We start from the raw sequence: 26,750 nt of genomic DNA on the forward strand, positions 1-26,750 counted from the left end.
CACAGCGCCATCCGCGTCCCCCTGGAGCAATGATAGGTGGAGTCAAATAATTGATTTCGTCTCTGTTCTCCTAAAAATCAGGAAAATTCTCTTAAGAGTCATGCTTTGGATTAAAATGTCATAGGTTTGAGAGAGTTCTTTTAGTCTGTTAAGTAGCAAAGGGTCATCAATGCAGACCACAAAATGATGCTCTCTGGACCTGGGACCTGTGCAGCTGAACTCTTATAGGTTCTTCCACACAACCAGGGATCCTCATCATGGTGGGCTGCTTATTAGAAGCCTGTGTATGTTCATCTGGTCAGCCAGATTGAATGTAGTTTCCCTCTTCAGAGTTTTTGTTCAATATTCAAAGGCCTAATGGTGCCCACTAACTTATATGGCAGTGGGCCAGGGTGACATCCATATAGAGGTAGTGCTATCATGTGATCTGACCTGGAGCAAATATGCTTACTTACTTCATGTTCAAAAACAAAATGGCTGAGAGATTTGGAAGCAGAATCTCCCACAAAGGAAATATTGGCAAACTGCACCTCCCTTCACTTTCCCATTGCAGGGTCACAGTTGGATATGTCTGCGTCATTTGAAGTTTCGGTAATGAAAGTGTAATGGGAATTGGGGTTGCTTGTGCGTAAACTCCTCAACTGTTCCAAGCTGGTTGTGTAGCTAAACCTTTTCCCGGTTTGACAGCCCTCACAACGCGACTGTCTCAATCACTGGCAGAATCCGTCAGTGGGCGTTTCCTGAACTTCTTCCAACATAAGAATTCCTTGACAGCAAGTCTCCGCCTAGCTTCTCTGCGCGGAGGCCTTCTGCACAGAGTAGGTGTGCCAAGCGGAGGTCCTGCGCTCTCCCTGCTGATCTCACTGGAAGAGTCTCGGAGCCTTCCCTCCGAAGTACTCTCAGCCTCCCCTTTCTTCCTGGTGTCACCTTGATTTCCTTCCCCAGCGGAAGCTCTCTCTCTCTCCTTGCTCGTTCCCTCTCCTGCATCATTGGGGCGACTTCCCTCTCCGCTAGTCCAGTGTTTCCCAACCACTGTTCCGTGGCACACTAGTGTGCCGCGAGATGTTGCCTGGTGTGCCGCGGGAAAAATTAAAAAATTGAAAGATTATTTTTTTTTAAAGTCAAATTTTCGATTGGGGCGCCGTCACTAGATGACCCCTGGGGTTCCCTCCCTCCCTCCCGCTCTGCGCCTCCCTCCTCCTCCTCCTCCGGGGAGGCCCTTCCTGGCTCTCGGCCAAGGCTTGCTCGCTCACCCACCCGTCCCTCCATCCCTGCACCCGGCCTCTCCCCCTCCGTCCCCGGCGCGGGGGCTACCGGGATCCGTAGTCCCCTCGCCCTTGGGCTCCGCGCCCGCGCGGGGTGCGCAAACTACGTTTCCCAGTGTGGCCTGGCGGGCCGGGCGTTTTGTTTGAAGCGCTCTTCTCCCGGCCATGGAATGAGCGCAGCGGCGGCAGCGGCCGGGCGGGCAGGGGCTCTTCCGCGCAGACCCCGCGCAGCCTGCCTGCGCCCCCACGGAGATCGGGCGGCAGGATGGAGGCCGGGGACCCCCGCGGAGGCGGAGCGGCGGAGGCGGAGGCTGCCCCCCAGGTAGGGCTGCGTCGGGGGTTTTTTATTTTTGCAATGCTGCATCCGCGCCGGAGGGGACGCATCGGACCGCGGGAGACCCCTTGGCCGGCGTGCAAGGCAATGCATGCGTGCAGGCGTTGCATGGAGTGCAGTGCAATGCAATGCAATGGCAACGTGGCGCCCTGCATGCATGCATGCAACTTCCACCGGCGCTCCGGACTTGGCAGGTGAGGGGGGTCCCCAGTGGGCGGCAGAGAGAGCCGGGAGGGCGAAGGGGAGCCGGGGGGGAGCAGCGCTGCTCCCCGAGCCGAGCCCGGGGGAAAACTTCGGCGTCGTTGCGCCGGGTGTTGGAAGCGGAGGCTGGCGGGGGCCCCTCACCTGCAAAACCTGGTCGCCTCTCATATATTTCGCCCGCTTTCTCCTCCAAGGAGCTCCCGGGGGCGCGCGTGGTTCTCCCCGTGTTATCCTCGCAACAACAGCCCTGCGAGGTGGGTCAGGCGAGTGGCCCAAGGGAGCACCCAGGGATTGTCCTGGCCAGGTGGGGTGATTTGAACCCTGCTTGCTGCCCAGTCTTCGTCCTCATTTAGCCCCCACATGTGCATGACTGTGCATGACTGAGGTTTTCCCCCCTCGTCTTGGCTATGGTGTGAGTCTGTGCTGTTAATTAATGGGGTTCTGCCTTCGGAGAAGATGAGCCAGCCCTCAAGGAGGTGATTATGTAATTTGCTAGCAATTCATGTCCCTCCCGGCGTGACGCTGCGCGCTGACGTCACGGGGCTGTAATGGTGGTGTGCCTCGAGATTTTTTTCATGAAACAAGTGTGCCTTTGCCCAAAAAAGGTTGGGAAACACTGCGCTAGTCCCTGATGTCAGTTCCCTGACAGAAAGATATGGTTGAGTTGGGGTTTTTTTAATGTTCTGATTATGACTGTTTTGGTTGGGTGCTTATTTTTTCATTCTCATGAACTTATCTTTGGTAGGTTTTGCTGACGGAAATGATGGAAAGGTGTAAGAAGCTAGGCAACAAGTAAGTAGTGTGCTTGCAAGGCTTTTTTGGGGAACTCTGAAGGGCCCTGATCCTTACTTACATCTACAGGAGTCCTGCTGGAAGGGGCTTCATTCTGGAGCCCAGTGGAGAGGGGGGAAGACTTGCTTCTTGTCCCACAATGGAGGCGAGACATGTTTATTCAAAACATTCCTTTTTCTTTTTCCATTGGTAGCTGAATGCTGCTATTGAGTCCTATGGGGGGGGGGGTTAGGGAAGTTCTCTACGTGGGGAAAAGTGTGGATGTGTTTATATAAAAACCTGTCATGGCAGATAAAGTTGATGGACTATGTTGAAATGGCAAAAATGACCAGAAGAATCAGAAATCAAGAAGACCAGAATTTTAATAAGGAATGGGGAAAATTTATAATCTCTCTTAATTATCATTGTAAACAGCTATAAATGTTAGTGGGGTTGGAATAACACTTGTAGCTTAATGGTGAATTTTGGACATAATGGAGAAGCAAGAGATTTGGATTATTATAAAATATTCAGGAGAAAAGGACTGGAATTGGACCCACAAAGGGGAGGAGGGATGTCCAGGAGATTCCTTGTTGATATGTTATTGTAAAACTTTAATTTGAAAAACCCAAATAAACAAATTTACAAATACACACACACACACACACACACACACACACACACATATCTCCACACCCACACCAGCAAACTCTGTCTGTGGTCAACCTCCTTCAGCTGGGACCTTTTGAAGGATTCGCCTTTTGTGAACATTTGTGAACGTTACAAGGGTGCCTTTGTGTTACTCCATTTGTCAGTCTTTCCCAGCCGTGCCTACTCTGATGGGTAGAAGCTCACAAGGTTCCAAAAAAAACATCTTCCTCAGATCTCCTTTAGTGGGTGCTTATTTATTCATTTGTTACATTCACTTGTCACTTACGGGGGGGGGGGATGTCTCAAAACAACAGGCCATTATTATTTTTTAAAAGCATACAGTACTGAATCTTAAATGCATCAGAAGATAAAAAATATTAACGAAAAGGGCTCATCCTGCTATAGCATAACAAGGACATGTTCCAGCCCCACCCAAAAGACGAGTACCAGTTAAGGGCAAAATGCATAGGTGAATAAGAACGTGTTCACCTGGTACCTAACAGCTCAGAGCCTTGAACTCGTTTCAGCTCCTTAGCTGGTATCTCACCAGCTTCCATCTCTGTGTCTGGATAGTTACCTGAGTCAGAGGTCATGACGGCACCCAGCTGCTCTGTATACAATGTCTTAAAAACCGAACAAAAACCCCAATACAAGCACTTTTCATTTAAGGAAAATCAGTGGAAAGGGACAGGAAACTCAGGACCCACTGCCCGCCAGCCAGTTTTAACTTTCTCTGAAAAGGAACTAGCAAAGTGTCTGTGGCCACAGTGACATATACAGGGACGCGGACTTATAAAAAATATTGGGGGGGGCCCGGGAAAGCTCATGAATAATAAATAAGCTCATGAATATGCAAATAAAGTGGCGCCGCCTCCTCGTGAGCGAATAGGGGAGAGCGTGCTGCGCCTATTAATCAGCTCCAAAGGAAATTGGGTGGAGCTTTTGCTCGGGAGGGAGGGCAGGAGGCATGCAGCCCGCCCCTCCCTGTGCATTTTGGGCTGGGGGAGGGGCGGCGATGGCGCTCTGCTGGAGGGGCGCCGGAGATTATTGGGGGGGCGGAGCCCCCCCAAACGAATTTTTGAGGGGGCTCGGGCCCCCTCAAGCCCCATGGAGTCGGCGCCTATGGACATATATTTTTTAAAAAACAAAAAGTAGCCAACTTGGATCATGAAGTGGGAAGAGGCAAGGCAGTACAGTGGTACCTCAGGTTACATACGCTTCAGGTTACATACGCTTCAGGTTACAGACTCCGCTAACCCAGAAATAGTTCTTCAGGTTAAGAACTTTGCTTTAGGATGAGAACAGAAATCGTGCTCCGGCGGCGCGGCAGCAGCAGGAGGCCCCATTAGCTAAAGTGGTGCTTCAGGTTAAGAACAGTTTCAGGTTAAGTACGGACCTCCGGAACGAATTAAGGGAAATAACAGTCATAGGATGCAGTGAATTCTCCTTGTGCAATTATTGGTTGATTTGTGCAACAATCCTGCTGGTCTGGGTGTGCCCTAACGTAAAGAATAAAATTAAAGTCCTTTTCCTTTTCTGTTATATCTTGTCTTAATCTGGATGTTTCTTCTAGCGCCTTGCTGTTGAATTCAGTCATGTCCGCCTTCAGAGCCGAATTTATTGCTGCCAGGTCTATGGATTTTATTGGCATGATTAAGGAGTGTGACGAATCTGGCTTCCCCAAGGTAACGTTCCTCCCCTCTTGCTGTGCACCTTCTCCACTTACGTCAGTGTCATGCTTTATAGTTGCCGGGATAACTTTGCAATAGATAAATATTTTTGTATGACACTTAATTGCTGCCAGATATCACGGAAATGGTGTGGTTTTGCCATGAGGTCCGAGTCTGTGGCCCTCCAGATCATCTAATAATTTCTGAAAGTTGGCCATATTTGTTGTGGTTGATGAGGGGAGCACAGATTTCCTTGCCCCTCGTCTAGGCTATAGTGCAAGGAGCACTTATTTGGTTCATACATCTGTTTAACACCCCTTTTCTTTTGCCAGTGGCTGTCTCTTGTCTTGGGAGCTAACTGATTTGCAGAAGAGGTGTAATATTTTAGTCAGTCTGTAGATTTAAACATATCTTGAGCAACTAAAATACTGTTTCTGATTAATTGTACAGCAGATAATAAAATCTGCAGGTGGCAAATGCCATCTTAAAAGTGGTACCGCCACTTCCTGCTCAAACAGGAGGAATGCCTCTAAAACAATGCTTCATCTAAAAAAAGAAGGAACCGGGGGGGGGGGGGAGCTTTCTGCCTTTGATGCAGAAGAATTGCCTTTGATGCAGAATTAATTTTTTAAAAATCTCATAGGCTAAGTTTTGTCCCATTTATTTCAATGCGACAAGTCAGCCGTGACTAAGTTCAACTAAGTGGCTGGATCCAACCGTAGGATTTCAGTTTTAGATTCCTGTAACCTCACCTGACTGTTGTTTAGTTGTGTCTCCATGCTTGTGTTCTCCTACTAAAGGACCGTTGCAGTTAAGGCACTGGGGATGATCTCGGTTTCCCCTACGTCTTTCTCTTCCCCACCCCAAAATCATTTTATAGCAAGCTGTGCTATGGTTAAACTGAATGGAAATCCTTAATGCATGGATGTGGGTGGCACCAGTGGTCCTCCAGATGTTGTTGAATTCCAGCTCCCATCATCCCCGGTCCCCAAGGATCACATTGGGTTCATCATCCCTGAACTAACAGATATGGTTGAATGGACACTCTCATATTTTCACAGCACCTTCTCTTTCGTTCTCTGGGGAGAAATTTGGCCTTAGCTGACCCTCCAGAAGGAGATCGACTTCAGATCTTAAATGAAGCCTGGAAGGTTATCACAAAGTTAAAGAGCCCACAGGTGGGTTGTTGGTAGGATATGAGTTGGGCACAGCTGTAGCCATGTACTGTTGTAATAAATATTTTGCAAGTTCTGCACGTTCCATCGTGGGAGTATTACCTGGCCCAGGAGCTCCCAAACTATGGACCACCAGTAGTCTGTGAGCTTTATTCCAGTCGTCCGTGGTGTTTCTGAAGAATAGTGGAAGCAGAAACTATGAATGGTGGGAGCAGCATATGAAATATAAGTATTGACTGTTGCTATTGTCGCTTTGCTGTATTTTGTTACTTATCCTAGATTATATTGTACTCTAAGGAATTCAAATTGTAATACAATGTGAGAAATAAGAGAAGGAATAAAAATGCAATTACAAATTGTACAGCAACAAGCACAGTGCATTACAATTGTTACAACAGGCAGGAAAATTCCAAAGTGGACCTCCCAATTTTCAAGCAGTCCCTGAGTAAAAATGTTTGGGGACCACTGAACTAGCCAGATTCTCCTTCCAGTATTTCAATAATTTGTTTCAAGAACAGAGCAATATAAGAACTACATTTCAGATACATTAAAGTTTTTTAAAAAAAGAATTCAGCAAGCTGATTATTGTATCATTGGGGACTGATGTGTGTTTAGGATGGGGTGTGGAGCTTGCTTTAAAAGCTCTCTAAATACAATATGATAAGCTGCTTTGAAACCATAACATCCATTCATTGATTTTTAGGATTATATCAACTGTGCAGAAATCTGGGTGGAATATACCTGTAGACACTTCACGGTATGTGTAGATTTAAGAATGTGTATGTTTTTGTTTTTAGAGTATTTGTATATCTTTCTTGTATAAGGAGAGTACAGTCGTACCTCGGAAGTTGAACGGAATCTGTTCCGGAAGTCCATTCAACTTCTGAAATGTTCGGAAAGCGAGGTGTGGTTTCCAATTGGCTGCAGGAAGCTCCTGCAGCCAACCAGGAGCTGTGGAACCCACATCGGATGTTTGGGTTCCAAAGAACGTTCACAAACCAGTTTGCGGCGTTCGGGAGCCAAAACGTTTGATTCACAAGACATTCGACTTCCGAGGTACGACTGTAGTTTTAACTTTCACTTCCTTAAGACTCCTGTGATTTAACAAGAGAGTGTTATGAAACTTCTGGCATTAAAAGATGTTGAAGTTTATTATATTGAAGGTTGGACTAGATCAGGGGTCTGCAACCCGCGGCTCCGGAGCCGCATGTGGCTCTTTTACACCTTTGCCGCGGCTCCGGGGCGGATACTAGCGAGGGGAGGAGGCGCATTGTGCGCCCCGACACTCCCCACTGTGGCGGGCGCTGTACTGGCTGTGACGTCGCATGGGGGTGGTGTGTGCGTTAGTCACGCATCGTCCCGACGTCACCTTCCCGCCCGCTGTCAGATCGCGGCTCCAGAGATATATTTGTTTTAAATGTCACAATGGTTTTGCAGCTCCCAGTTTTTTTCCCCTTCGAAAACGGGTCCAAGTGGCTCTTTTTGTCTTAAAGGTTGCAGACCCCTGGACTAGATGATCCTCAGGGTCCAACTCTACAAGTCTATGATTCTATGATAAAGGGATCTTTTTCTTACTTAGTGCCGTACAGTGGAGCCCTTGTTTGTGTTGGAGTCAGAGATTCATGCACACTCTCTCTAGATCTTTATGATCTAACCATTTGGCTGTAGCCCAGTTCCTCTTTGTGATGACGACAGCATGCTGCTGGACACCGAGATAATTCTTAAGTGTGGTGCTAAGTGCTCATTTAGTGTCTCACTTCATATGATGCTGTAATGCTACCTTACGCAGCCCTTCCCTTTTTATACCTGAGTAACAGGAGACATAAACTGCAGGGTTTTAGTAGACCATTGCAGCAGCACACAGAGTCCCCTCAAACAAACTCTTATCTCTGTCTACCTGCGTTTTGTTGGTGTTATGGATTATGATTAAAGCTCAAATTAATTCTAGCTCATTGACCTTAGATAACAACAATTTCTCTGGATTCCAAAAGCATCCCAATACTTGGACTAGCAGTGTAGGAATAAGACTTCTAGTTGCTTAGCTTGGTAATGTAATTGTCTTTGTTTTGTATGGTTTTGACAAGTTGAATTCATGACTATTTCACTACTGTTCCCTTATGGCATTTAACTTGCCCTTTTCAGAAGCGTGAGGTCAATACAGTTTTGGCGGATGTCATCAAACACATGACTCCAGATCGGGCATTTGAAGAGGCCTACCCCCAGGTAAATGAAGAGTGCAACCATGAGAAAAGAAAACAAAGAATTTTGTTCAGACTAAAATGTAAAGTGAGAGTTGTATCCAGTGCTGGTTCTGCTTAGACGAGAGCCATTGGCGTTACTTGAAATGTCTGACTTAGATTCATTAATTTCAGTGTCTCAACTTTGTGTAGGACTGTTATTTGAGAATTCTGGCTAGTGTTTGATGCAAGTAAATGAAAGCTGTGTATCTGATTTAATAAGTAACTGTGAACCATGTAAGGCCAATGAGCTACATTGAGCCCAGAGCAAATATAGAGGTAGGAGACCTGTTGATAGTCTTCAATTGTTTTAAATGATGTCAGCAAGAAGAGGAAAGCTTATTGTTCACGATTGATAAAAGACTGAATAAGAAGCAGTGGGATGTATCCAACTAAGTTATACTCAGAGTAAACCCAATGGAATCTTACGAACCTGTGTTCATCATATCCATTAATTTCAATGAGTCTTTGAGTAGCATTGGATACAGTCCTATGGATTTAAATGAAAGGGTAAAAGTTGGCATGAGGCTGTTGTGGGGAACCTTTGGCTCTCCAGATATCTTATCTATCATCCATCTATCTATCTATCTATCTATCTATCTATCTATCTATCTATCATCTATCTATCTATCATCTATCTATCTATCTATCTATCTCAGGCATGGCCAAACTTGGCCCTCCAGGTGTTTTGGGACTACAATTCCCATCATCCCTGACCACTGGTCCTGTTAGCTAGGGATGATGGGAGTTGTAGTCCCAAGTTTGGCCATGCCTGATCTCTCTCTCTCTCTCTCTCTCTCTCTCTCTCTCTCTCTCTCCATCTATCCTACAATTCCCATCTCCCCTGGCCATTGGCCATACTTACTGGGGCTGAATGGAGTTATAGTTCAACATTTGGACAGCCAAAGGTTCCCCACACTTGACAAAACAGGAACTTTCTTTACTGTGTGTGTCTTTTTTCTCCTGCTTCTTGCTCTTTAGCTCCAGTCAATAATTCAGAAGGTTATCACCTATTTCCATGACTTCGCCGTTCTCTTTTCATTGGTAAGTTTCCACACAGCTACTAGGACCACAAATCCATACAAACCTCCATCTTCTCTTGTCGGTCATTCCAGAAGAATTTGAGGGGAGCTAGAAGGCAGAGGAGCGAAAGCTGTGCCAGAACTGGAATAATGGGAATTTGGCTGATCTGGGTCTTCCTGTCCTCCCCACCCTTAGCTATAAATTACTCTTGTCATCTGCTCACCCCATTCTCACCATGCAGTCATTGGGAGAGCCCAATGAACCTGGCTTATTGGCAAAAGCCAGACCCAAACCAAGATTGGCTTTGTTTTGCTTTTCTATCCTGCTCCACAGCCACAAAGGCTTCTCAAAATAGTTTATGACTTCCTTAAACAACGGTTCTGACTCCTTCTGTCCAACACCTTGTCCCTTGCCTGTTTGTCCCCATTTTGTAGCTGGCAGAGGCTGTAGCTCAGTGTTAGCATGCATGCCTGGACTCCCAGGGCGCTTATTCCCACCCATAGTTGCATGCCCCCCAATATGAAGCAAGGTATTCTGCAAATATAGGCTAGCTCAAGCCGTAAGTACCTAAACCTGGTGGTATTTCCGTTGACTTTTTAGGAGAAATTCTTACCATTCTTGGATATGTTCCAGAAAGAGAGTGTGAGAGTGGAGGTTTGTAAGTGCATCATGGAAGCTTTTATTAAGTAAGTATAAAGTATTCTGATTAAGTGCACTCTAGAGACTCTAGACCATCTATTGAAGGGTTGTTAAGGGCGACAGAGTGAATTGGTCTGCAGTCCATTTGGCATTGGAAATGTATTTCTGCTGACACTAAAGATTAGTCTAAAAAGAGCATTTAAATACAGTATAATTCCTATTGATGTTTATATAAATAGCTTATTATGAAACGAACTGCATTAGGGCAGTCTTGCTATGTTTTAAAGTATGTTTTGCAGCTAGACATGCTGGATTCAAGGCAGCAGTGTATTTGAATGTGAACAAACAGATCTAGAAGGGCAGGCAGAAATGCAAGGCCCTGTTGTTTGAATGCACATTTGCTGCAAAGCTGATATTCAGGCAGTTATGGAGGGTGGTTCCCGTTTTCCCGTGGCTTGAATAGATATGTGTGCCAAGCTTTATGTACTTGTGTGTTAAATACAGACACTCCAGAGTTAGGCCATACATAAAGCACATTTAACACATATTTTAGGCACATGGCTTCCTCCAGAGATTCTTGGGAACTGTGGCCTACTCCTCACAGAACTACAGTTCCCATCACCCTTAGCAGTTCCCAGGATTCTTTGGGGGAAGCCATGTGTGTTTCATGTGCTTTAAATGTATGGTGTGGGTGTGACCCCTGTGCTCCTATAAATAAAAGCTTTGATGCATTTCCTGCTTATTAGCGTCACAGATTAAATAATAGACGAAAACCCATATTGCTAGTTTTCAGATGGTACGGTATATATTGCAGCTGATAACCATCTTAGAAGAGACATTCCTGTATCTGTGAAAGTGAAGAGGGAAATGATCCTTTTCAGAGGCTGCCTGCCATCAGAAATGGAGCCAAAACAGGGCTACCTAGAAACAAGCAGGAGAGGTATCCAATGTGTTTGGGAGAATCCCAGGGTTTTCGGAAGTATGAAAATAGAAACCAACCAAAAAACCCAAGGGAGACCCTACTCCCTGCCCAGTTATGAATGAGCATGTGCATTTGCCATGGAATGTTGACTGTCATTTGGAAAAGAAAAGGGAAATTTAGGTCAGTGGGGAGGAAGAGGGATGGATGGAACTCTGAACAAGCACTCTCCTTTTAGGAAGGGAGAGTGCATTGCCGTATTTCTGTGTGGATTCCGCTTGTTTATATTCTTACAAAACCTGTTTCCTGGTTAATTGGTGATGCCTCTTCAAGTTGGTTTTTAAAAAGGATATTAATCTATTAATTCATTTTGAAAGGATGAAACCTTTCTGCTGCTAGATTTGTCGCTCATTGTGCAGCAGCTTGAATAGGTTGAAGGTGATACTTTGCCATATGCTTCTCTGCTGCACTGACAGCCGCTGTGATAGCAGGATGCAAACACATGAGCATCTGGGCCTTACAGGCTCCACTGCAGAAAAGTCAGCACTTCTTTAAATTAAAACAAAATCAAAATAGTTTCTTTTTCAGTGCTGAATGCATTCTTTCTCAAGCGGCTTTAATTTCCTTTTTATCGCCTCGTGATATTTAGACTGCAGGTTCACGTTGTTAAGTGGTGACAACGGAGTCTTGAGAAAACACTTTGCAGAAATGTTAACTGGAGGCTTTTGTTTTAATTTCCTCAATCCATTATAAAGAGCGCAGTGTTGTATCTCATGGATTTGTGCGGTAGTGTGTCAGTTCAGGAGTGATGGATGATAAAACACTCACATGCACTTTTGATTGGCTTGGCATTATAAATTATTGTAAAGAAAAGTACTAGCTTGTGCTGGCAGGAAGTGCCCTCCACACCCGTACGAGAAGCACATTTTAGCAAGAACAACTGATCTAGGCTGTGTTCTATTTTCTCTTCCCTGTCCCCGTTATGACAGTTCATTCTTTGCAACACTTTTTTCCCTAATCTTAACGTTGGCTTGCAGTTCCGTCATCTTTGTCTTTAGAGCTATATTGTTGGTTCATTTTGGACATCTCAACCAAAAGAACAACAAAACTGGGTCTCGGGATCAGTCTCTTAGGTTTTTGCAAAGTTGTTTATAAGCTACTGGCCAAACTCTGGATTTCATAGAGCAGTCTGTGTTTCTTCCTAGGAGGTGCCTGTCATGTAAGGCAGGCTGAATTCTCTCTTCTTCTCCCCCATTCAGGTTCTCTACTGATCTCCCGTTGAGCCCTGGCTTTTTATGCAACATTTTATGTTGACCTCATCCAGTTTCCTTCTTTCTTAGAAGCTGGATGTCTTTTTTTTTTTTAACCAATTTCCTCCCTCCTTTCAGCTGGGGCTGGATAGCCTGGAGTAGGAGAGCCAAGGCTATTAACCCATCCAAGGGCACTTCATTCTTCTGCAGCCTCCCCTGCATAAAAAGGTCACTCTGAATCGGGCTGTTGTCATCCTTGCTGCCTCTTTCTTCTTCTGTAATTCAGTGAATGGATGGTTTTGTTATGGCATTCAGTATCTTGAATGAATTTAAGTAAAACAAAGTTCTCAAGGGGGCACTAGGACACCTCCAAGCAGGTTCTCTTCATCCTAGTATTTGGCAACAGGAAATGATGGCATTCCAAGGTAGCTACTATGGAACTTGCCCCTTGAAATGCCAGCTCATTTCCTGCCTTTGTTTAAAAGGCATCTCCTTGAGCTGTGCTTATAGTCTGTCTGATTCTACTCTCTCGGGCCTGTTGTGTGTTGTTTTTTTGTGGACTGTGTGCCAGCTGTCTGTGTGTGCCTGCCCCGGGGTGAAATTTTCCTCCCGGTGGGATTTGAGTGTGCTTGGTCTGCTGTTTGTATTTTCCTTCTCAGTTACTGCTTAATTTACCTTTTGTGTTCCATAAAATTTCCTCAGATTAGCTGTCCCTTTCAAAACCTTCCAGAATTTATTATTACCTTTGATCCTTCTGTCTTGTTTTCACTCCAGATTAATTATTGATTGTCTTGTGATCTCAGGCTTGGTTCATGTATTAGGGCCAGATCTTGACTACAGCTTGGGGTTGTGTACTTTCCCTTTTTACTCATGGAAGGGTTTTTTTTGGGGGGGGGCGGGCAAACAGCATCTTAAGTCATAGAATTGGAAGGAACCCTGCGGATCATCATAGTCCAATCCCCTGAAATGCAGGAATATGCAGTTGTCCCTTACGGGGATCAAACCTGCAAATTTGGCGTTATCAGGCACATGCTCTAACCAACAGAGCTATCCATCTGGAGGGCACGAGGTTGAGGAAGGCTGCTATAGTGTGAAGAAGTAGTTTCTTTTATCTGGTCTGGATCCTGAGTTGCAGTCCCAAACAGTAGCTTAGACCCACTTTTAGCCCACACATGTATTTTTACCGCATACATTAAAAAAACAACAACCATATCCAGTGTTACCTCAGGTTACATATGCTTCAGGTTACATGCGCTTCAGGTTACAGACTCCGCTAACCCAGAAATAGTACCTCAGATTAAAAACTTTGCTTCAGGATGAGAACAGAAATTGTGCTCCGGCGGCGCGGCGGCAGCGGGAGGCCCCATTAGCTAAAGTGGTACCTCAGGTTAAGAACAGTTTCAGGTTAAGAACGGACCTCCAGAACGAATTAAGTACTTAACCAGAGGTACCACTGTATTTGTTTGGTGGTTGTAGTGCTGTGGTGACCCACGCTAGACCCAGATTGTGATCCCATAGTGAGTCCAAGTCCACCATTTTAAGATCAAGGGGTTGAAAGCGTCAGGTAAGTCTGCTCCACGGTGACCCCAGTCCTAAGGCAAATTCTTGTATGGCAGTGGCTCCATTGTACTTTTGTTCCCCCAGATCAGGAGTTGTGCGAGAGAGCTGCGGAGCTCTTTTGTTCATTCGTCACACCTTTGCTGTGCAGTAAATAGAGTATAGAGCTTTTAATGCCCTATTATCAAAGAGCACTTCAAGTGAATGCTTATTTTCTATGACAAGACCTTTTACACAGCAGGAAAGCATAATCCGCGTAGATGGAAAGAACCGCTAATTACCATGCTAAGTGTTCCTGCAGCTTCTAGGCGAGCTGAAGGCACTGGATGGAAATGCAGAACTTCCTGTGTGTTGCTGAATGTCAAAGTGCCATATATCCATCTGGGCCTGGGGCTTTGTGTGGTTTCAGGTTTTTGAGTACTGCCTCTATTTCCTTTGGGGCGATAGGGCTGTCCATGAATTCTTGTTCCTCTACAGTTAAGGTTGGCATGGTCAGCCCTGTTAGGAATCTTCTGGTTTCCTGTGCAGGTGGGTTGCGGGAGATGTATAGATTGGCGTAAAATTCAGCAAATTCTGAGGTTATTTCTTTGGTGGAGGATGTTATGTTACTGTCTTTTTTTAGTGACACAGTGTATTCTGTTTTGAGTGCCCCCCCAACTGCATTTGTTTGCTAATAGTCTGGAGTTCTTCCCTCCATATTCGCAAGAGCATTGTTTAGAGTATAGGATGTTAATCATTGTTTTATTGATTTTTAGAGAGTCAGTTTCCCTTCTTTTTTGTTCTTTGAGTTTTAAGGAGTTTTTTTGGCTCCTGTTTGTTTATAGTGTGATGAGAGGGTCGTAATGTCTTGTTCTAATTTACCAATTTTTGAGGAGGTTGTGTTTTTTAAAGGATGCCCTCTCCTTTATGCAGGCTCCTCTGGTGACCACTTTCATTGTGTCCCAGAGGATGGGGGCTGTTATGTTGCCCACGTCATTGTCCTTAAAGTAGTTTTGGAGAGTTTTCAAGACATAGAATCATAGAGTTGGAAGAGACCACAAGGGCCATCGAGTCCAACCCCCTGCCAAGCAGGAAACACCACCAGAGCACTCCTGACATATGGTTGTCAAGCCTCTGCTTAAAGACCTCCAAAGAAGGAGACTCCACCACACTCCTTGGCAGCAAATTCCACTGTCGAACAGCTCTTACTGTCAGGAAGTTCTTCCTAATGTTTAGGTGGAATCTTCTTTCTTGTAGTTTGGATCCATTGCTCCGTGTCCACTTCTCTGGAGCAGCCGAAAACAACCTTTCTCCCTCCTCTATATGATGGACGTTACCACATGATTATTTTTGTCACTTCAGCTTTGCATGGGGAACAGTTCACTTACATTCTTTTTTCTGGCATGGTCTAGGAGTTTATCCCGAGAAGGAAGCTCACTGTTCTGAACTGGTTCCGAGTTGTTAAATGCCTTTTTCAAGAGTAATATTCACCATACCCCCCCCCCCCCAATAAAAATGTATGTGTTAGAATCACTTTGCAATGACTTCACCACAGCAGTAAGTAGCACAAGGTGCTGAGCTGTTCGCACATAACTCAGAAGTAAGGCCCTGTCTGCACTGTGCATTTTAAAGCAGCATCGTACCACTACAAGCAGTTGTGGCTTCCCACCCCCAAAGAATACTGGGAACTGTAGTTTGCTAAAGGTGCAAAGAGTTGTTAGTAGACCTTATTCCGCTCACAGAGCTAACAGTTCCCTGGGAAGAAGGATTGATTGTTAAACCACTTTGGGAACTGTAGCTCTGTGAATAGAAAAGGGGTCTTCTAACAACTCTTAGAACCCTTAACAAACTACAGTTCCCAGGATTCTTTGGGGGGAAGCCATGGCTGTTTACAGTAGTGTGATACTGCTTTAATTGCACAGTGCTGATGGGGCTTAAGTGTATATGCTTCCTCTCCCCTCCCCAATCTGATTTTGCGTAACCCATGTTAAACGATCACAGCTTCAACCTTACTGCTAATAACATTTTTCATTCTTGTTTTTCCGAACGCGTTGTTTAGGCACCAACTGGAGCCGACCAAGGACCCTGTCATCCTCAATGCCCTTCTGCATGTGTGCAAGACAATGCACGATTCTGTGAAGTAAGGTTTTTTCGCTGTCTCCCTATAATGAGTTTCATTTTAAACGGTTGTTGTTGTTGTTGTTGTTGTTGTTGTTGTTGTTGTTGTGATCAGTTCTGAGGCCAAGGCTTCTGGGTTGGAGAACTGTTTTTCCATATGCTGCTTTTATTCAGGGCTGTGTGCAGGAAAACAAAATACCAGCACTGGTCTGCTTGCTCCTTAAAACGTTGCTTTGTTCTAAATTCAAAACAAAGAGAAGATGATCTGGGATGTGCTGGTTACTTCACCTCTTAACAAATGGGTTGTGGGTGGAGCAAGAGAGAGGCTGCAGGGAATACATGTTAAGAGTGTCGAAAGGGATAAATAAAATGACATGCTTTTGTGAGATGCAGGTGTCAGTTAAAGTGCCTCTCCAAAAAGCACTTGCAACTCCAGTGAACAATACAATATTGATATGGTATGCTTATACCCGACAAGTATTTAAAAAAACAAACAAATATCAGAAGTAAATAACAGAACACATTAAAATGCTTTTTTTTTTTTGCCATTTTGAAATGCGTACTCTCTCCTGTTAGATACTCCTTTGTACTCTTCTTCCAGCAAAAAGCTGCTCCCCTGATACTTAGTGCCAAAAGGATGCTAAGAACTTACAGGAAGAAAACATAGAAATGTCATTTCTGCATTTTCTTTCTTTGTGGTGCCTGGGCAGCCTCTGTGCTCAGCTGGTTGCCTGCTTCAGTGGACAGGAGGGAGGCGCATTTTGATAGATGCCTTTTAATGTCAGGCAAGGAGGGAAGATTACTCACAAGATCTACGGATCTCGGTCTTGCTTCCTCTGAGTTTCTCATTCTTCTGATCTTAAGTTCACATTTCCTCCGTATCTGCATCAGCTTTGCAAAAAGAATTTAAAGGCCTGCTCAAAAACCCACATGCATTTATGTGTGCATTTCCCACGGTATCCCTGTTTTTGTCAGCAATTTATTCTCTAGTGTGGTGGATTTTTGCGAATTATTTCCATGAATACATGCATTTTTGTGCTTTTAGGCACATGCACTATTGAACTGTTTCACAACGCTCGAAGAAGTGCAAACTTCAGAGATAGCCGCATTAGTCTGAGAAGTGCCAGTTAAGAGATTTGCATTCAAATGTCAGCCATGCTAATTTCCCTTCCATTATTTGGTCACAATTGCAGGATTTGCCCTGATCCTGGTTTACATATCATAGCAAATGTGCAAATGTGTGGGCTTTCAGAGAAGAGACTTTTTTTTACTGAGCTAAGCTAAGCTGAAGGACATTCCCAGTCCTACCTGGAAACATGTGGGACTTATGGGCAAGGGAGATGCAAAAGAAACTTGCATTTCCTGCTACTCTACAGTGCCACCAGATTCAAAACTGCTGTGTGACACTGTGATGAGATCAATACAGGAGGTCGGTGGTGTTGCTGAGAACAAAATCTTAATTGTTTCTGGCATCATCTTTGCTTCCTTAGTCCTTTTATCTAATAAAGGCAGAAATTGACTTTTTAAAATAAATAAACAAAGCACATTAAAAAACAAATGATTTTCCATGTCTATAAATCTTGTTCCTATAAACAGAAAACATGATTTTTGGACTAAAGGGATCTCAATATGCAGCCTATTTCTTTGGCATACAGTAACAACCATTTAGTCCATTTCTATTTCTTGGTCATCTACTCCTTAATTGCAGGAATGGGACTAACTTTTTAGTGCTGAATCCATATAATTCTTGCTATCATTAGTAAGTTCTGGAGTAATAAAATAATTGCCCTGGACTATCAGTCGTTGAAATTGTTCATAAGCACTGCTTCTGGTACAGGTGTTAATCTGGTCTCAGTTACCAGGGCAATAAGTTCTAGCAAATGGACTCATAACAATACTGGGTTACTGGGTGGTGTTTACTGTTAGCGCTACTCAGAGTGGATCCCTTGAAATTAATGGACAAGACATCCTTGTACCCACCAATTTCAAGAGGTTTACTCGGAGTGAAACTTGGTTGGATTCAAATGCCAAACAGTTTTTAAATCTTGCTTTGTTTCTGAAATAATTCTGCAACATCTGTAAGAGCCTGCATCAGCTGGATTGCACAGCCTTTGCAAAAGGAGCTGCATTGCAAAGCTTTGCAAAAATAGTGACTAAGGAAAAGGTCACATCCGAATCCTGCATCTAAAGCAAATGTAAGAGTTATGACTTATCCCAAAGAATCTTGGCAACTAGTCTACCACTCACAGAGCCACCTTTAACAAACTACAGTTCCCAGGATTCTTTAGAGGAAGCCATGACTGTTAGAGTCCTAGAAGAGTGCTTGAAATGTATGCTGTGGATCTGACCTGTGCTACAAATTGGGAAGTCCCTGGTTCAAATGTCACCTCTGGCATAATAATAATAATAATAATAATAATAATAATAATAATATATTATTATTATTCATACCCCACCCATCTGGCTGGGTTTTCCCAGCCACTCCGGGCTGCTCCCAACAGAATATCTAAAATATGATAAATACATCAAACATTAAAAACTTCCCTAAACAGGGCTGCCTTCAGATGCTTTCTAAAAATCAGATCGTTGTTTATTTCCTTGACATCTGATGGGAGGGCATTCCACAGGGTGGGTGCCACTACCAAGAAGGCCCTCTGAGCTTGCTAGGTGGCCTTTGGCAGGCTGCACTCTCTCACAAGAGCAAAAACAGAGCCTACTGGATCAGGCCAATAACCAATCTAGTCCAGCACCCTATTTTCACAGTAGCCAGCTTCAGTCCCCCTGTCTACTATATGGAGTGATAATACAGATTTGCCTTACAGAGTTGTTGGTGCTTGTAAGGTGCTTGTAACATTTGCATTGCAGTCCCAAATGTTAAAGTGTGTTTTAGATTAAAAAGTTGAACTAGATAATGCCCTTTTCCTGCTTGGGCTCTACTCAAGCTAAAGCACTGTGTGTGTCATTTAAACAGCTGCTTTGCGGTCATGTTTTTAAATTAGCAATTTTTATTGGGGACCCGGTGCTCCCTTCCACGCATCTTCCAAACCATCCATCAGTTTCTTGTTATGCCTGTATTGGATGGCGAAACCCTAATGAGCTAATCATGGTGAAGGTTCACTCTTCCCTTCCAATTGAATTTGTATTCCAGAACAATTACTCTGTTCCCATCTGGTGTCTGCACTCGGAGAATTGCAAAATGGTACACCAGGGACTAGCATGCCCAGGATTAAACTGGATTACTTAATTGTAATTGAGTGTGGTTCGTTTTCATCAGAATGTGTATGGTTTTATTACCTCCCCATTTGGTAACCAAATTAAATGCTAATGATGTGAAACTGAATTTGCTACCCTCCACCCCCCGCCAATATCCCAGCAGTTTATGGCTATTGTTTTGGCCCAGTGTATCACACCATGATGCACTACTTTTGCAGTGCAGATGTTTACACTTGCTGTGTTCTATGGCCCTATCCTAAATTAATTTTGGAATTGGTAATTTGCAAACAATGACCGCTCACTGTTACAGGGTGGATTCAAACTATTTTCCAAAACAGTTTTGTCCCACAGTGGATGTTGGATATCTTAGTTGGCAAACTCTTAATCTTAGGGTGGTGGTCTCAAGCCCCACATTGGGCAAAAGATTCCTGCATTGCAGAGGGTTGGACTCGATGGTCCCTTCTGGTCCCTTCCAACTCTACAATTCTAGAGATTTATTCCCACTTTCCCTGGTTCACAATGCAGTGAAATTTATAAAGAAGTAAAAACATAGTTTGCAAATCATTGAGAGTTGCACAATTTGCTGCACTTGCTGATCTCGTTTTGGTTCATGATTTGCACAAGTATTAAACCTCTTCTTGTTATCATGTTCTCTCTCTCTCTCTCTCTCTCTCTCTCTCTCTGTGTGTGTGTGTGTGTGTGTGTGTGTGGAACACATTAATGGCATGGAAAAGGTTCCATGTTTCATTCTAGGCATCTCCGGGTAGGGATAGGAAAAAACTCCTGTCTGAAAGTTTGGAGATCCATTGCCAACTTAGCGTTGGCCATACGAAGCTAGAGGATCCCAATGGTATAGAGCAGCTTCCTAGTTGCCTGTGATAAATGGGACTTGGTAGCAAGGTAGCAAGACACCATCCTGACTGCAAGTCAAGTGAAGCAGGCGTTTGAGGACTGGGGCATTTCAAACATTGCTTGTGTGACTTTTCTGTTCTACAGACATCTTTTGCCATGCTGTAGTTCAGGGTCGGGAACCTCAAGCCAGGGAGTCAAAAGTGCCCCTCCCAGCCTCTTTTGTTTGGTCCTTGGGATTCTCCCCAGGTCACGATCCGTCCAGATCAGCTCAGGTGAATCTGCTTTGAAATCAGAGTTGTTCAGATTCCTCCCCCATCCCTACCCTGGGGTAAGCCGCGCTGAATTCAACAGGGCTCATTTCTCACGTTTATGCTATAAACCGATTTGAGGTTTTTCTTAAAAATATAAAGCAGTATAGAAAGGAAATGAATAATAATAATAATGTAGCATCAATTTATTTTCGATGGGTTTCTTAAATATTGATGCTTTTTTGTAGTGCGCTGACACTAGAAGACGAAAAACGAATGCTAGCCTCTTTGATAAATGGATTTTTGAGAATGGTGAGTATCTGCTGGGCTGGTCAGAGTTTTAATCTGCATTTTAATTGTGCTTTTAACTGGCTGCTAGTTCTTGGCTTTGGCAGTGTGTGTGTGTGTGTGTGTGTGTGTGCGCTTAAAAGAAAGCACAGTATATCTGATGTAATGTGTAGTTTGGCCCTCAGCTTTTAATTATGACACCTAAATTAAACCTTCCATGGCCAGATGCAGTATACCTCAGGATGTTAGAAGATGCACAGCAGGGCTTGCCTTTGTAATTATGCTTGTGAATTTCACAGCAGCATCTGGCTTTACACTGGGGGGGGGGGGGGAGGCGTCCTGAGTGACATAGACCTCTTGCTCTGATCCAGTGGGGCTGCTGTTTTGCCCCCATTGCATCAGAGAGTTGTGTGTTCCTAAAGGTTCTGTCAAACGAAGTGAAAGAAAAAAAAGATGTGAAATGAACCACATTGCTTGGTAAATACTGCATGGAAGAGTTAGCGCTGCACTGCAGCAAATGAGATGGAAAGAATGGGTAACTGGATGCCAGAGTCCTGTATAAGAAATGACTTTGTGAATCTTTTAAATCCAGGTTTCATTTGGCCGTGACTTTGAGCAGCAGCTGAGTTTTTATGTTGAAGCCAGATCAATGTTTTGCAATTTGGAACCTGTTCTCGTCCAGCTGATTCATGTGAGCATACTTTCTTAAGTTGAAATAGGACTTCAGGAGCTGTGTGAGCTATTTTTTCCTGCTGCATTCCGTCATTCCTTGCATTTCATTACAGAGCAAGGTCAATTTTGTTGGCATTTTAACAGCAGAGAATTTGCATTCGTACATCATGTTTTATATTGATATTTGGCATGTTGCTGGTGAATTCATCCTGCAAATTGAAAAGCGCAAAGTCGTATGAGCTGATAGCTCATTAGTGGGGAATATTCTGAGTTGCCTCCTTCATTTTCAGTGTTTCTCTTTCCTGCTTTCATGTAGGAAAAACAGTATTTGAAATATACTTTTCCTCAGTCTAAACTGATTGCTCCTGGCCACTAAACTAGCACAGCAACTAGTTTTGAATTTTTAAAGGTGGCATTCTTGTCCCTACGTCATGGGTGGAGGACTTCAATTTCGGGGGCCAAAAGCACACTCCCCCAGCCATTTTTTTCTGACCTTTGTAACCCTTCCCATCTCACACCTCTTCTCCCCAGGCAACATTCCTTCACCGGCCCTGCTCTGCACTGGAAGTGTTTTCACCTGAATGGAATGTACCCTTGAACTCAGGCAAATTTTGGTTATCTTCATGTGGGGTTTTGGTCTTGTTTTTGCACATAGTATATGCACAACCCTCCTTGCACATCATTATAGCTGTACGCTCTTTCATTTTCCCTGAAGCTTGTACAGTGGTACCTCAGGTTACATACGCTTCAGGTTACAGACTCCGCTAACCCAGAAATAGTGCTTCAGGTTAAGAACTTTGCTTCAGGATGAGAACAGAAATCGTGCTCCGGCGGCGTGGCAGCAGCAGGAGGCCCCATTAGCTAAAGTGGTGCTTCAGGTTAAGAACAGTTTCAGGTTAAGTACGGACCTCTGGAACGAATTAAGTACTTAACCTGAGGTACCACTGTATTTCTTAATAGTTAAGCAGGAATATTTGTTATTTATTTAGTTCCATTGACTTCTGCTGGAGAAATCCTTGAATTGTTGAGTTGCAGAGTTGCTTCTGTAGGTAACATAATCTTTTAAAAATAGAGTGTGAACCAGCTGGCGATGGAAACGCGAAAAGTGATGAAAGGGAATCATTCCAGAAAAACGGCTGCATTTGTCAGGGTAGGTGTGAAAACTGAAGGAATTCTTCATCCTTATTTTTTCTGCATGAACTATGGTCTGTTTTGGCCAGAGCGCTAAACCATGGTTTAGCCCAGGGGTCTGCAACCTTTAAGACAAAAAGAGCCACTTGGACCGAAGAAAAAAAAACTGGGAGCCGCAAAACCATTGCGACATTTAAAACAGTGGGGAGTGTCGGGGCACACAATGCGCGTCCTCCCCTCGCTAGTATCCGCCCAGAGCCGCGGCAAAGGTGTAAAAGAGCCACATGCGGCTCCGGAGCCGCGGGTTGCAGACCCCTGGTTTAGCCCCAGGGAGGGGGCTGGTTGTACTTATGCTCCCACTATTTCTGAGTACGCTTTAGTCATTTTAAGTGGGGGTGATGGGATTTGGCACCCAGCAACACCTGGAGGGTACGATTCCCCAAACCTCTGATTTAAGACATGTTCAGAATAGTCTTTGAAAATTTTTCTTACCTTTTTTTTTAAGGCTTGCGTTGCCTTCTGCTTCATCACAATTCCATCTTTGACAAGCATATTTTCTCGTCTCAATCTGTACCTGCACTCTGGACAGATTGCTTTGGCAAACCAGTGCCTTTCGCAAGGTAAGCCTCATGATCTTTCTTCATTTGTAAAACAAGTTATTATTTTAGGAAGCAGTCTTTCTAGCTACAGTGGGAACACATGAGGATTGCTAAAATTTTGAATGTTCTGTTGGGAAGGAGCTGGAGCCTTTGCTTGTTATGGCTCCTTTGCACAGAACAGATATGCTTTGGAGAAGGGCCATAGCACCTCCCTTCATTGCAGAAGGTCCCAGGTTCAGTCCCCTGGAATCTCAGGTATGGCTGGGACTGTCCCCCATCTGAAACCCTGGCAGTTGCCAGTCAGTCTAGACTCTAGAAGAATACTGAGCTGGTTGCACCAATGGTCTGATTTAGTATAAGGCAGTTTCCTATGTTCCCGTGTTCCATGCTAAGGGAAAGTATTCAGCTAGTAAAAAAAAGAAATCCAGTCGGAAAGAGTGTAGGCACAGCATGATAAGAGCTTGGAATTCTGGGATCTAAGGAATGCGCACATTTTACTTAAAAGTGCTACTGAACCTATGATTAAATAACACTACTCAGAGCCTGGATTTTGCTTTTAGGCAAGACATAAAACAAGCAGAGCATACAAACGTGTGACATGTTTTAAGAATTCTAGCATTATTTTTGGCAAGTGGTAAGGACGTTAATGCTGACATGCTAATTTGCTTAACAATGAGACTGTTTTTGTTCCTTCAGAACAAAACCTTCCTCTGCCTGTAAAAAAAAAGAAGAGAGAAGTCTTTAACTGCTACATGTTTAGTCCCATAAAACATTTCAACCTTTCTTTTCCAAGAGGAGTTCGTTTTGGTGGAAGCTCTTCCTTTGTGCTAAATGTGTTTGGTACAACATCTTCAGGCTTTAGAAACAATGCATAACTGATGCCTTGGATTCAGTCCAAACACCCCTTCAGGTGTCAGTGTCATGGTTTATGTAGCAAAAGTTATATCACAAGGAATCTCTATAAATGCATTTTGAGTGGAGAGCAATACAGCCTGGTTTTGGGAGGATTCTCGAAAAGGCAAGAGTGTGTGACACTCTTCTTCCAGTAGAACGAGGCTTCTTGTTGTTGCCGTTTTTACAGTTGAGAAGATGATGTCCTGAACATTTGCCCTCTGGGCTGTTTTTCCTGTTGTAGGGGTGTGATGGTTGAAAGATGTAAAGGGTTAGTCCCTTCTCAGAATGAGCTTACAACATGGTGTAGGGAAGGGCTGTAGCTCAGTGGGTAGTTTGCATGCCAGAGCCCTCAGATTCAGTCCCCAGCATCTCTTGGCATGGTTGGGCAAGACTCTTCTTAGAAATTCTGGAGAGCCACTGCTCGATGTGCAGACAGTGCTGAACTAGGTAGTGTTAGAATTCCTGCTCCATGATTGCAGTCATGGGATTTTTGTCTATCACCTGATGGTGTATTGACTGAGTGGGAAGTGACAGAGACAGGATGTTTATGTTGCTGTGTTCCATGAAGTGGGACAATTGTCCTTTGTTCCTTTTTCTCTTTGCTGTCTGATGCTAGAGACAGAGGGAGCCATGTTGCAGTCCTCTGTGTGTGTTTGTATGTAAATAAAGTAGATTAGCCAAAATGCTGAGTTGCTGAGGTCTGTTGCGCAAGATGCGCAAACTCTGCGGATCCCTAAGTGTGCCAGTGTCTGTTGGCATCGGTTGCTGTGATGTCCGGGCTGAAGAAAGCTTATGAAGCTCCCAAACGATCGACCAGGAGGGAGGGAACATTCCAGTCCGGCATGTGTCTCTGCTAGGGTCCTACTCGAGTGTACGCTGAACTCTTGACAGGTAGACCATTGGTGTGACTTGGAATAAGTCTGCAGCCTATGTGTCAGGGAACTGCCATCGCAGCCAGGAGTGGAGGAAGGGCTCCCAAGCGATGCCGGAGAAGGTCCCAGCAGGGAAAGAGGGGACTCAGCGGCCGGGGAAGGAAATCAGCGTTACACCAGGGAGAAAGGCGGGCAGAGGCGGGCTTTGGAGAGATGGCTCCAGGACTCTTCGCCAGAGACCAGCGGGGAGAGCACAGGTCCTCCACTGCCCACACCCACCCTGCGCAGAAGACTTCCACGCAGGGAGGCTAGGCGGAGACTATCCGTCAAGGAACTTTTATGTTGGAAGAAGTTCAGGAAACGCCCACTGGCGGATTCTGCCAGTGACTGAGACAGACGCGGAATCAGGACTCTCCAGCCAGGGAAAGGTTTATCCAGGCAACCTCGCCGAGAGTGGCGGCAACTTACGCACGAGCAACCCCCAATTCCCATTACACTATGTTACTATATCAGGGATGGGGATCTCCACCTGTCCTACAACTCCCATCAGCCCTAACCAGCGTGGTCAGGGGTCAGCGTGGATGGGAGCTGTAGTCTTAGCAACATCAGGAAGGCCACAGATTCCCCATCTCTGTCCTAGATTCATAGACTCTACGCTGTGTGTTGCTCCCACTCAGTGTAGGCATTGTGTTTGATGGACCTTTGGCTTAAACAGGTGAAACACAGACCTCCCTCCGTCAGCTCTGGTGTGACAGGCTGGCTGCGTGAGGCCTCCTCTCCCTCAGCTGCCATCTGGGGGCAGCCATTCCATCAGAGTTACTTCGGTGGAAGAGATAGCAAACAAGGCTCATTTCATCAGTTTTGCTGGAGGTGCAGCTCTGCCAGGCCTCTCCTGCCAGCTGGTCATTATGGGAACAACTGTTTAGAAATTGAGTTTGAATTTTATTTCCTTCTTCCCTCCCTGCTCCTTTCCGCTTGTGCATTGGGGATTTTTTACGTTTGCAGGAAGGTACTGTCCTGTTCTGATTGTACATGACATCCTGGGAGCCTTTTTGGCTGAGGAGCAGGGTAAATAAGCTCTAAATAAATGCGGAATAATAAAACAGGGCAAGGCAGCTTCATAATAAGTTATTTGGTCGTTCATGTGACTAGCGAAGAGCCAGTTACATATGTTTGCCATTTTGATCATTACCTGTGTTTTCTAAGGCAGGATAGACTTGTAGGATTGTATGTTTATGACAGCTTGACCATAGGTTGTTTTGGGGGTGCGGGGAGTGGAGCATAGAAGAATCTGTGCATGTATGACATGTTCTTTCTGATCGGTATGGCTTCAGCCGTGTGCAAGTTCAAGCAAGTCAAATCTTGCCCCTTTCCGGAGATGACAAAAGTTGCCAGAATTGCACATGTGCTAGTAAGTTCCAGCTGTAAATGCAAACATGCTGACATCAGATGCTGACTAAGGCTTTCACCGCAAGGCTACTGGTTTTTATTTCTTTGTTTAGGCATGATGCCGTGTGCCTCATTGGGGATTTAGAGCAAAGCTGACTGTTCCATCCCAGCAAGTTGCGAAAACAATAGAGCTGCAAAGTCAGTGCAGTGCACTTTCTGTTTGTTTGGCTTGTTTGTAGACAAACCAAGCAGAGACCACAGTGTGAAGTCATTCTCCATTCCTCTGCTGTGGTTATTAACTCATTCGCTATTGTTTCACCCCGCTGGATAATTAATGGGTGCATTTGCTTGTTCAAAGTAAGGAACATAGGAAGCTGCTTGAGTCAGACCAATGGCCCATCTAGCTTGGTATTGTCTACACTGACTGGCAGCTGCTCTCCAGGGTTTGGGGTATGCGTCCCTCTCAGCCTTACCTGGAGATGCTGGGGATTGAACCTGGGACCTTCGGTATGCATGGCAGATGCCCTACCACTGAGCTGTAGCCCTTCCCTGTTCTAACCAGCCTTTTCCCAAAGGCTTCAATGGATGCCTGAAATTCTACTGAAGGATCCCCTTGGCTTGTGTATGGAATTGCCACCCACTTCATTAAAAAGAATTCAGGGTCTTGAAATTGGATTGGAAGTCTGAAGTGTGCCCACTGCTTCTGTAACTGTTACCTCCCATTTCCCTTACTGTCTCCTTTCACTCCCAGTGTTAATGCTGGTCCTAGATGCTCTTGCACATAGTACTAAAAATCTTCCATT

General features: G+C 44.7%; 1 protein-coding gene across 2 annotated transcripts in view; it reads left to right on the forward strand.

The window, feature by feature from the left end:
• VPS35L (VPS35 endosomal protein sorting factor like) overlaps window positions 1-26,750 on the forward strand; it is a 90,438-nt gene that overhangs the window by 36,823 nt on the left and 26,865 nt on the right. For both annotated transcript variants that reach the window (XM_028707140.2, XM_077918518.1), the window contains exons 15-26: window positions 2,546-2,592; window positions 4,796-4,907; window positions 5,954-6,070; window positions 6,771-6,824; window positions 8,210-8,290; window positions 9,286-9,348; window positions 9,928-10,013; window positions 15,731-15,811; window positions 20,351-20,414; window positions 20,983-21,081; window positions 22,135-22,212; window positions 22,699-22,813. In XM_028707140.2, coding sequence (XP_028562973.2) covers window positions 2,546-2,592; window positions 4,796-4,907; window positions 5,954-6,070; window positions 6,771-6,824; window positions 8,210-8,290; window positions 9,286-9,348; window positions 9,928-10,013; window positions 15,731-15,811; window positions 20,351-20,414; window positions 20,983-21,081; window positions 22,135-22,212; window positions 22,699-22,813 — 997 coding nt within the window. The remainder of the gene's footprint in view (window positions 1-2,545; window positions 2,593-4,795; window positions 4,908-5,953; window positions 6,071-6,770; window positions 6,825-8,209; window positions 8,291-9,285; window positions 9,349-9,927; window positions 10,014-15,730; window positions 15,812-20,350; window positions 20,415-20,982; window positions 21,082-22,134; window positions 22,213-22,698; window positions 22,814-26,750) is intronic.

This window comes from Podarcis muralis, chromosome 14 (assembly GCF_964188315.1).
Source record: "Podarcis muralis chromosome 14, rPodMur119.hap1.1, whole genome shotgun sequence".
In the NCBI taxonomy this organism is placed as follows: Eukaryota; Metazoa; Chordata; class Lepidosauria; order Squamata; family Lacertidae; genus Podarcis; species Podarcis muralis.